Below are 12,149 nucleotides of genomic sequence, written 5' to 3'. Positions count from 1 at the left end.
CCACCCACCCAACACCCCCGTCTCCCTACAGCCAGAGCCTCCCCGGTCACGCTATGCCCAGTGCCCCCCTAGACCCTGCCACAAATGCTCAGTGCCCTGCCCAGCACCCCCCTGCCCACAACCGCCCAGCACCCCACACAGAATTCCCACTCCATATGCTCCAACACACAGATCTTCTCCACCCCCTCACAGCCCAGCAAGCCCCAACAGACCTACTCCCCCATACCCTGCCTCCTGGCTGCACTCACTGACCCTGCTGGGAGGTGACTGTGTCTGCTGGGCTAAGCTGGCAGCCCAGCCAGAGCTGGTCCCGGGGCAGGGAATCACTCCAGCCCTCAGGCGTGGCGCAATCAGCCAGGCCAGGGCATGTCTCGGCTGGGCTCGCTCAGGACCCACTTGCCTGGAGGGGCCCAGCCAAGCCCCCCCATGCTGTTTCCCCCAAACTGTCAGACTGGCCAGGCTTCTGCACCAGTCCCAGGCAGCTAAGCTCCAGAGAGACAGGCAAGGCCCCACAGGTGGTGGGAAGCAGAGACTGCCCGGAGCCGGAGGTGCACTGGGGTCCGGCCAGAGAGGAGCCGGCTGGTGGGGCCAAGAGGAGCCCTTGGCCAGCCGGTGGGCAGGCTGAGAGGAGCAAGTGGTGGTGGTGGCGGCAGGGGAGCCAGCAGGCTGGTGGGGTCTTGGACCACAGTGCAAGCGGAGGACAGGGCCCCTTCTGAGCATAGCCCGGGTCCATGGCACCACTATAAACCTGGGACTGGCCCTAAGCTATTGCAACAAGCAACACACATGCTGAAACTCCATCCTAATCCTTCGCCCAGAGAGTGGGGAACATTGTTGCATGTAATATAACTTCATTTTATTCCCATCCCTCCATCAGAGGGGTAGTTAGGGCTGGCTGTAAACACAAGCAAACAACTTGTGGCCCTGAACGTCTAATGACGACAAGATCTTCCAGTGGGTCTGAAGAGAAACCCCATGCCCTGGGTAACCCTATGGTAAGGTTGCTTGGGTTTCCACAATTAATACCTGTTTAGCAAACTTAGGAGAGAAACAGCCAAGTGAAATAACTTTCAAGTATCAGGGGGTAGCTGTGTTACTCTGTATCCACAAAAACAACAAGGAGTCCGGTGGCATTTTAAAGATTAACAGATTTATTTGGGCATAAACTTTCGTGGGTAAGATGCATCTGAAGAAGTGGTTTTTTACCCATGAAAGCTTATTCCCAAATAAATCGGTTAGTCTTGAAGGTGCCACCTGACTCCTTGTTGTTTAAGTGAAATAACTGGCACTCTGCCTAACTTGAAGGGGTCCCCTCCACAGCCTCCTGTCCCCCCTGCTCCACTATCCAATTGCCTCTTGTCCTTCCCAATGGGGATTCTCTCTAGGGCCTTCTGCCCCCTAACACTATTCCCCTCAAGTGGGACCCTCATTATATCCCCTGCCCCCAACACTATCCTCCCCCAGTGGAACCCCCATGGGCCCCCGCCCCCAACATTATTCCCCCAAGTGGGACCCCCATATCTTCTGCTCCCAGCACTCTGCCCCCTATGGGAGCTCTCCCATTACCTCCTGCCCCCTCATTATGTTTTCCCCCTCCCCTCCTCTCTCCCCTCCCCCCCCCCCCCCCCCCCCCCCCCCGAGGGCCTCCTGGCCCCACAGCCCCTAAGCAGACTGAGGTCACGGGAATGGCCCCAGGCCGAGTCCCCAAAGACCATCCCCACCCCGTTATCCCCACTGACTTCTCACCCTCTCCAGCGCTGCCAGAGAAACAGCTCCCTCCCACCCCACTCTCTCCAAATAGAGACCATTGATTGGGCGACGGAGGCCCATCATTAACTCCCCATCCAAGCCAATCAGGGTGCAGGGCCCACACAAACACCGCCTCCAATTGGCTGCACGTTCAGACAGGCCCCTCGCACGTTCCCATTGGGTGCGAGAGCCTTCGCTCCCTGTCCACCTCGATCCTCATTGGCTCGAAAGGGAGGCACGCGGGACCTGAGAGACGGGATATAGAAACCGCCCAAAGGAGTGCTCGGGCCGGGGCCTGTCGCGAGCTAGCCTAGAGAGAACGAGAAAGATGCGGCAGGGGGCAGCCGCCATCTTAGACGTGTGAGGGAAGCCTGCCCCTCTGCCCCTCCCAGTAAGCCACTGTCAGTGTAGGTCCCACGACCATTTCACAGCTCGACCTGTAGCGAAAAAAACCGCCCGCTGCGCGGCTCGGTTCCCATGCGGGGGGACGCTGAAAACCCCCATCCCTCCATTAACTCCCCCTCATGCGGTGAGTGCGTGGGAGGGCGCTGCCTACCCCCATTAGCCCTTCCTGATCCGGGGGGGCTGCCTACCCCTCTCTCTCCCATTAGTCCTCCCTCTCTTCTGTAGTGTGTGGGGGGGATGCGGTCTATCCCCACTAATCCCCTTCCTTGTCCAGTGAGAGAGTGGGGGCGCTGCCTACTCCTATCTCCCCTCTTAGTCCTCCTGATTTCAATGGGGGTGTTGCCTGCACCCCCATTAAGTCCCCTCCCACACCTGATTCATGTGGGAGCGGTACCTACCTGCCACATCCCGACTTCCAGCAGTGACACCTCATTCCCAGGAGCGTGCAACTGCCTATCTGCTGCAGTCTCCCTCCTTCACTCCCCAGCCAGCAACACCCCTGCTCTTGACAGCGTGGACAAAACAACCTCACATGTGGTACTTTGGGATAACAAATATCACCGTGATGAGAAGGATTATTGTTTATGCCACACCTAAAATGCTCAGAGGTAAACACAAATCTAAAAATAGGAAATCCATTTAAGGCATCAACAACCAGATCCATCTCCACTCACATGAGCAGCATTTATTATTACCACTGAAATAAAACACACATGCTGATGAATCACAACACACTTCTTCCCAACAGACAGCACAATGCATGCCTCAAATTCCTCAAAATCACACTCAAACGCACATGCTGAACTCTGATGTCAGATGTTTTTAGGTAACAGATTTTGGATATATATGATTAATCTTGCTGAGATTGCAGGTAAACTTGTGTGTTTGTGAGAGATTTTTAGGAACCTGATAGTGTCTGGTTGCACAATAGAAGTGAAAAGAAAGTTGATTGTGGAGGTGAGGAATTAATGGCTTTGTTTAGGTGTTATGTTTCAGCAGTAATTCATTTATATTGAAGTTGTTGGGATAGTTTCCTAGATCTGAGTTTGTATTGAAAGGAAATATACTTTTGCAACTGTAACCCTAAGACCTGGTTTACATCCAAAATTGCATTAGTTTAGTTAAAAGTGTAATTTTAAATGGATTTAGTTAAGGTGGTGCAATTTTGTGCATGGGCACTTTTAAATAGGTTTAAACCTGACATATTGGCTGAGTTGCACCTGTAACTTAATGCAAATTAAACAAATAAGTCATTTTTCAACTGATATAAAAGTGTCTGTGTTGGGATTTGCAACAATTTAACTAAATTGTTTTTTTTAATTATTTAAGTTAAACTGGTGCAGCTTCTGTGTTTAGACAAACCTCCAGTTAATATTTGTGTGTGTGTATATACACGATAAAAATTATATTTAAAGGAACATGAAGGTTGCAAAGTCAAGCATGCAAGAGCTAAGAAATGCCAGAAATAAAGTTGACCCTCTTATGCATATGCATTGTGATACAGTCCAGTTATATTACATGATCACACACTATTGTTTCCTCAGGACCTCTGCCTTATTCGGTGCACAGGACAGATGGTGCTCACTGAATGAGCAGCTATTCAATATTTTGTTTTAGCCTCATTGTGTGGTCCTGTGCCTTGTTTACTACACACCATTCAAACTCTTCTGTGAATACAGAATTAGTTTCCTCACAGGCATTCTATAATACTCAACACTATAGTATTGGCAGGGCCAGATTAATGCATAGGCAAACTAGGCCCAGATTCATGGGGGAGCCCAAAATGGGGTCAAATTTGCAACCTGGCATACAGGGTCCAAGTGCCACTCAGGGCAGGTCTAAACTACAACAGGGATCCACGCGCTGAGAGCAATCCACTGGCAGTTAATTTAGAGGGTCTAGTAAAGACACGCCAAATCAACTGCAGATCGCCCTGTACTCTACCCCCGATGAGAAGAGTAAGGTAAGTCGACAGGAGAAAATCTTCCGTCGACCCCCTGCAGTATCTCGACCGAAGGTACGTAGCTGGAGTTGCATAGCGTAGGTCGACTTACCGCGGTAGTGTAGACATAGCCTCAGGTTTGGCCCAGCTACCTTTCCATCATGATGGAGGGGGCAGCCAGGCCAAATTTGAGTGAGTGGCGTTGAGACCCCATTCCCCAGGTTGCAATGCTACTCACTCAAATTGGGCCTGGCTGCTCCACTGTCATGGTGAGCAGTGCCCCAAGCAGCTGAAGGATAAGCAGATGGTCCTGGTAGATCCACAGCATTGCCAGCCCGGCCATGGGGAATGTACTGTACAGCTGCTTGTTGCTATTCATGTTATAAGGTAAGGACCCAGAAGTGCATGTTTGCCTATGGCCAAGTAATGGTTTAATCTGATCCTAGGTATCAGAATGCTTCACAGACAAGGAATAGTCAGTTGCACACATACAAAATGGGAAATGATTGCCTAGGAAGGAGTACTGCAGAAAGAGATCTGGGGGTCATAGTGGATCACAATCACAAGCTAAATATTAGTCAACAATGTAACACTATTGCAAAAAAAGCAGATATTCTGAAATATATTAGCAGGACATGAGAAGTAATTCTGCTCTACTCTGCGTTGATTAGGCCTCAGCTGGAGTATTGTGTCCAATTCTGGGTGCCACATTTCAGGAAAGATGTGGACAAATTGGAGAAAATCTAGAGAAGAGCAACAAAAATGATTAAAGGTCTAGAAACCATGACCTATGAGGGAAGATTGAAAAAATTGGGTTGGTTTAGTCTGGAGAAAAGACGACAGAGGGGACACATAATTTGCAAGTACATAAAAGGTTGTTGCAAGGAGGAGGGAGAAAAATTGTTCTCCTTAACCTCTGAGGAAAGGACAAGAAGCTATGGACTTAAATTGCAGCAAAGGGCAGTTTAAGTTGGACATTAGGAAAAACTTCATAACTGTCAGGGTAGTTAAGCACTGGAATAAATTGCCTAGGGTGGTTATGGAATCTCCATCACTGGAGATTTTTAAGAGCAGGTTAGACCTGTCAGGGATGGTCTAGATAATACTTAGTCCTGCCATGAGTGCAGGGGACTGGACTAGACGACCTCTCGAGGTCCCGTCCCGTCCAGTCCTATGATTCTATGATCACCTCTGCGAGGCGAGGCGGTATTGTTATCCTCATTTCACAAATGGGGAGCTGAGACCAAGAAAGAGTCCACTAATTTCAGGGTCCAATTTGAGATGCCTGATTTTTTAGAGTACTTAGCGAATGGTAACATTTTATATGTTCAAACACAGCTCCCATTGACTTCAGTTGCAGCTGTGAGTGCTCTGCACTTCTGCAGATCAGATCCCAGCATCTCAAGTTGGAAACCAAGAAAATGAGGGACACACAATTAGTGACCATCTCTGAAAAAATCTGATTGAAATGACTTGCCCAGCATCACATAGGAACTCCGTGGCAGAGGCAGGAGTAGAATCCAGTTATCCAGGGGAACTTTCAATTGCCTTAACTATGAAAGCATCATTTCTCTTCTTGCAATCCCTTCCTCATTCACTACACACTGTGCGACTTGATGCAACAAATGAGGCAGGAGACCTACAGACGAGTCTCCGCTGCACACAACCCTGATTCCTTCCCAGAGCAGGTTCATGCTGTGCACTGAACAAGGCATGGATCCTGCTAAGAGAGTTAGCCTCCCTGCTATCTCTTCCCCCCCCCCCCCCCCCCCCCCCCCCCCGAAAAAAAGAAAAATTCTGGCTCTTGTTCCCTTTGCATTGGATTCAGGCAGCTTCCTCCTCCTCTGCTTGGGTGACAACATGGGGGCATTGAGAGCACAGGAGAAACAGTCTCATGGTGGCTTTCCATATTTGTGTCTGGCACCACAGTAGCCATGAGAAACAATTGGAGGGGAAATCCTGATCAGCCATGCTGGCTTGGCTGTAGCATACTCTGTGCAGATAGAATCTTTGGATAATTTATCTGCCAAACTCTGACAAGTCTTTGACCATGTGTGAACTGTGATTTTTTTTTCAAAGGCTTGTAATTAATCAAGTTTGGGCAGTTTTTCAGGGGGACAGCAAAAAGTACATCCCTGACACCATAATAAGGGCCAGATTTCAAGGCCTTGCTCCCATGGATGGGAGTGCTAGGGCTTCTCAGAGATTTGTAATTTTTTTTTTTTTAAACATGGACTATAAGCTCCTGTTTTTCCCCTAATCATGTTCTCCAAAATGGATGAACCATTTTCACTTAAGTTCCTCCAGAATGTTTCAGCCTGAAGCAGAGACCTGGCATGGGAAATGTCAACCCAAATGGTTAAAGTTTGGCAAAGTTACAAGCAACTGAAAACAGTCTTATAATGGGACGTGCTGGGCAACCTTAACTATAGGCAGTGCTACCAGCCCCATCTGTAATATTTATAGAGTGCCAGTTTGTATAGCACTGTAACAGAGAGAATGTACCAAAACAAACAGGAACCTGCCTGGAGTGACTAACAGAAGTTGGCCCAATAAAAGATACTCATCCAGCCTTGTCTCAAACTAAAAACACACAGGATAGCATGATTGGGTTACAGCCAGAATGGGGCATAGAATAATTTACATACACTACACATTTTTAGAGGTACTTATGAATTAATAGTTCTAGTTTTGTTTGAAGTTTTAAACTTGAGTTGTTTGAGTTACACTGGATAAGCAATAAAAAAAAAAAAAATCCAACATAAAGGTATCCCATCCCCTTGTTTAGCGTAACAAAAGCAGCCAGAACAGATTTTGCTTCAGTCTTTTGTAGTGTGACTTTGGGTTTAGTCAAAGTGAAAAGTTTCTGACCAAAATATTTTTAAAAGTTTGGAATGACTGAGAAAGAGGGAGTTTAAGATGAAAGTACATTCCCTCACAACAATGTAATGAAACAAATAACTGCACAGCAATAGACCTCAGTTCCAAGGTGGGTTATCAAATGTTAGTTACACTGGAGTTAAGTAACATACCAGTAAACTTCTCTTTTTAGGACTTTATAAATAAACCCAAATACAGGTTGCAAGAGTAAATTTGACAATATTGTTCTTTGCACTTCTGAAGCATCAAAATATCTAGTCTGTTGCCTCCTGCCCCTTCTGATCTAGCTATGAATGGCCCTGGAATCATTAAACAGATGGCCAAATTCAGAACTGGTGTAAGTGAGAAACTCCACTGGCCGAAGGTCATTGGAGGACAAACATAAATGCTTAGTAGTTACTACAGTAAATTAATTACTGTGCTTTCTATTTATTTGCATGTTCTAAATATAATCAGGATGGTATCAAAAAGCAGACTATTTGCCTCACATCATGACAATGGAATTCACCTCTCACAATGAGCCAAGTAAGTAATTTGATGCAACTACAAAATACCCAGTTTACTAAACAAAACCAATAGATATCAAATTGTGTAAATTATGTATTTTAAGATCTACAATGGGACTTTTTTTTAAAAAAGGAAACCAAAACTAGATTAAAATAAGAGTAAATTACCAAAGAATCCCACAAAAGCAAGGAGTCCTAGAATTTAAGGTCAGAAGGGACCACCAGATCATCTTGTCTAATCTGTATATCACAGGCCACCAACACCCAAAATTAGACTGAAGTATTTACAGCCCACAGGAAACTAACCTATTATGTGCCACAGGCAAACAGTAAGAGGGACTCAGGTGTACCAATTCCCAGGGCCTCTCAAAGGCAGGGAACTGATTCAGATATACCCAGATGATCTTGGCAAGTAGCCCACACCCCATGCAGCAGATTAAGGCAGCTCCCACCCCCCCAAGGTCACTTCTCAAAGAAGGAAATCAGATTAGTTATGGGACTGTCTACCTTTGGTAAAATCATGTTGTATAACATCTATTTGCCTCCATGAATTTAAATTATTCTTTCCTTCACAATTTGCTCTAAAACCCTGTGTACTACTAAAATCAGATTAACTGGTCTGTAATTGCTTGGATCACTTCCCCCTCCCACCCCTTTCTTAAATATACATATGGCTTTAACTATTTTACAGACATATGGTAGTATCCCCAAATAGACAGAATTATTAAAAATCCTTGCTATCTGATTAGCAATCTCCTATGCCAATTATTTCAGTATTCTAGGTGCATTCAGCTCTATGTTTTTCTTCAACCTCAGATATGGTAATATTTCTATACACTTTCCATATCCCAGTCCAGCCCTGGGGTTTTACGACAGACCCTAACACTATCCCAACAGAACCTCTTTCATGATCCTTCTCTAATGATTTTGACCCAAACAGATTCACTTTGTTCATACTATCACTTTGTAGTTCTTTATAGTTTACCAGATCATTGATGTACAAAGCTACCCCCATCACCTTTACCTTTATTTCTGACTCTCCTAAACAGCATATATCCTTCAGTTCTTTTACTCCAATCATTAGTGCTATTTCACAACGTTTCTGTAGTCCCTATAATGTCTGGTTCGACCTTTGCACCAGTAATTCCAGTTCCTCCATTTTAATGGCAAGACTTATTGCATTCATATACAAGGATATGAGTTTCCTTCAGACCTCACCCAGTTTTCCAGCTGGAATTGCAGAAGCATTTAAAAATGTCACACATCTTTGTATATTGCCAAATCAATCATGGGCACTTGCTCCTCAGGCAGCAAATCTATGAAGATCTCCAATTTGCGTGTCTGAATTTTACAGGAGCTGTAGGGCTGCCATCCTTTAATACTATGGAGGCATCCCTTTAATTTCATTACACTGCTGTCTAATAGTGGCATATACAATTTTAATAACTACACAAACATACAGCAATTCACTTAATATGGATGGGATCATACACATGCATCAAAGGAATATATTTTATAGCTTTGATTGTTTATTTACAATCCTTTGTGCCTCTCAGAGGATCGCAACGTGCTTTACCAAGGTATGTGTGTAATATCACTATTATACAGATGGGGAAATTGAGGCATGGGGAGGTTAGAGGGACATTCAACTTTCAGTGTTTGTTATTTTTGCAAGTAAAATCTGATTACTATTGAAAAACTAGAGGAAAATTCTAGTCTGTTTTTCAGTTTACTGTGCACTTGACAGCACTTTATGTATTCACGTTCACTGTTTCCCCTGTATAGTCAGTTCCCTCTGTGCACACTGAAAGGGAAGGGAAGATATTCAAAAAGAGCTAAATGTGATTGTAAAGCTATAAAAACTGACAAAGTAACATAGGGGCAGCTGTACTGCCTGAAATCACTTAACTCATATTTTGAAAATGATTAGATTTCAAGTTGATGTTTCTAAGTGACTTTTCCAGGGTTATGCAGGAATTCAGTCAGGAACACACTATACTGTGTGTGTGTGTGTGTGTGTGGAGGGTGTGTGTGTCCAGATTTGGGAGCAGAGGAAATCATAATATATGGCTCTCCCCTTCCCACTGGGAAAGTTGCTCGGCCACCTCTGCAGCACAATTCACTTCCCTTCCCCTCCACTAGACCTTGTGAAGGGCGCTCCACATAGGGTGGGAAAGGCTGGAATGGTGGTGGTGGGTAAAATGGGGCAGGAATGCATATCATCTCCCATCTGGCCCTGTGGAAATTCTGAAGAATTTCCAATACAGCCTGGGGATTTATTCTTTTTCCCATGGAGTGCCCATTTCGGGGAAATCCCCTTTGTGGGATGGGAGGGTGGGGTAGGTTTCAAAGGCCACTTCATTGCAGCCACACTGCCAGGGACCAAAAGGGGTGTAGAAGAGGCAAGAGTTGCTGCAGGAACATGCAACTGCCACTGAAATGGCCTTAGTCTTCTGCTGTCTCCCCTCCAGGAACTACAAGTGTTCTAGCCAGGCCATGCACCCTATACCACATGGGTTGGAGTGAGAGGGGCAAACTCACACCAAGCTCCTCCCCAATGGAATGATGCAGGGATGGGGAGGGGAATTCCACAAGAGGATTCTTGTGGACTTTTCCTTTTCTTGGAGGGTGCAATCTGAGTCCTGGTCTAGTGGCTTGACATTATGATATACTGAAATTTATTTGCTGATTAGAACTAGACATTCAGTTATTAGTTTTCTACATGAAAATCACTCCTGTGTTATATCTTAGTGGACATACACAGAGCATTGAGTATCTTGTTGCTCCTACATAGAAACACATACCCTGCTATTCTTTTTTTGTAGAAGCTTCATTAGGCACCTATTGAAGTACAGTATGAGAAATGCCTTTGTTGTAAGACTCCCAGCTCCTGATCTTTGTGGAAGTAATTAAATATATAACATGAAATCAAGCTACTTCAGAATATTTTAATCAGACCCAGTAACTTTTGCACTGTTCATTCCAGATCTCTCTCTCTCCTTGTCCCTCCTCCCACATTTCCTCTTCTGCTTTTCTCTTCCTTTTCCCTTGTTTCCTTTTCTACTAATCCTTTCCTCTCTGGTTGCTTATCAATAAAATGTTTGTCTTTAGGTGGGACCTGAACTGTGCTATGTCAGCTCACCTGGGGATAGAGCTTTCAGTAAGTACAATAAACCACGACACCCAATGATAGGGTAACCTCAGAATCTGATACCTCAATATAGAACTCCCCCATAAAAGAGGGGCCAGCCCCATTAGAGGATGTAGACAGACCCTTCATGTCCTGTCTTTCTCCCCCATGCCTGGCACTATTTAGTCTCCTCCAAGTTGATGTTGCATTTAGTCTGCAATGTTGGAAGACTTTTGTCTGGCATTTTTTGGAAGACTTACAAGAAACACTTTAGCTAATGTATGCAGCAATACACACTACATAGAAGGTGACATCCTAACCCTGCTGAAATCAATGGCAAAACTCCCATAGACTTCAGTGGGGCCAGGATTACACCAATTAAGCAGATTTAAGCTCCTTAAAGGACATTCATAAATGTTTGCTAATAAACCGTTCAGTTTCTCTTAAGAATCTTTTTCTACATTATAAATAATTTTAATATCTTATTAGATATTAAACTCTTTATTGCACAATTGCTTCCTGATGTTTCATTACTATGTGTGTATCAGAGAGACTGTGAAAGTCATATGATTAGAAAACAATATAGATAAAAGTTTCCTTGTCCCAGTCAGCCCACCTATAAGTAAGGAAAGAGACCATACTAGATACTGATGCAGTCATGCTACATCTAAGCCAAACTTTTCTGGGAAACAAATAAAAATGTAATGCACAAAAATTAAAAGCCATCCTCCCCAAAATATCAAAAAGTTATCCTTTCCCTGATCATGTAAAAGTTTGCTGAGATTTGTTCTCTGGGTTCATAAGTACTTTGTAGAAAACATTACAGTATCCACAGGAGATAGTTTTTTAATAAATGCAAAGTAATAATAATGCATCTTTGACACTAAATCATGCTACTTGCAGGCTATAACTAACTTATTTGTACAGGGTACAAGAAAGTTTACTGAATAAACATAACCATACTTGTTTTTGCTGTGTTGTCATTGCTGACTGGTTTGGGCACGAGTCCTACCAAAGCTGCAGACTTCAGAGCGTTGCCATAGCTCACTGCTAAGTTTTCTGAAGCTTTCTTGGCCAGTGAAAAGATGGGAGCAGACCATCCTGATTCTTCAACAGTTTTCTCTCTCCCCTCGTTTTTGAACTCAGTTACATTAGGAATCAGGTTTCTGTCAATGATTTCAAAATCTTTCTGTTCCAGAACAGATGCATTGCAACTCTCTCCTTCAGCCATCTTTAAAATGTCATATGACACTAGTCATGAGCAATCGAGTGAAGCAGAAACTCTCTGCCCTGTCTTCCAACTTGTAGTTGATAGGAGTTGTCCAAAAAAAAAGTGTGCTCTGAGTGATTGTACAACAGCCACTTGCATGAGCAAACGTGTCAGAGACCGAAACCTCTGTGATTGTGGACATTTTGCCTTGTATGCTTCAAATTATACACACAGCTATATATTTTCTGGTTACTGATTAATTACAACAAATGATATCCCTTTAGGTATTGTGTATTGGATGTGCTTTTGTATTATTTCCAATTGTTA

General features: G+C 44.5%; 1 protein-coding gene across 3 annotated transcripts in view; it reads right to left on the bottom strand.

Moving 5' to 3' along the window:
* The window catches only part of RUFY1 (RUN and FYVE domain containing 1), a 32,106-nt gene extending 20,263 nt beyond the window's left edge, over nt 1-11,843 (bottom strand). The window contains exon 1 of one of the 3 annotated variants that reach the window (XM_026659353.1): nt 11,576-11,843. In XM_026659353.1, the coding sequence (XP_026515138.1) occupies nt 11,576-11,843 (268 nt within the window). Of the gene's footprint in view, nt 1-1,746; nt 1,768-2,552; nt 2,647-11,575 lie in introns of those variants that run through there. The other 2 variants (XM_026659354.1, XM_026659355.1) reach the window with 2 other exon arrangements.
* Between the last annotated feature and the right edge of the window lie 306 nt (nt 11,844-12,149).

The sequence above is a fragment of the Terrapene carolina genome, unplaced genomic scaffold, assembly GCF_002925995.2.
Source record: "Terrapene carolina triunguis isolate 2854851 unplaced genomic scaffold, T_m_triunguis-2.0 Scaffold629, whole genome shotgun sequence".
Taxonomy (NCBI): Eukaryota; Metazoa; Chordata; order Testudines; family Emydidae; genus Terrapene; species Terrapene triunguis.
The sequence above is the reverse complement of the archived record's forward strand: the minus strand, read 5'-3'. Positions and strand labels throughout refer to the sequence as shown.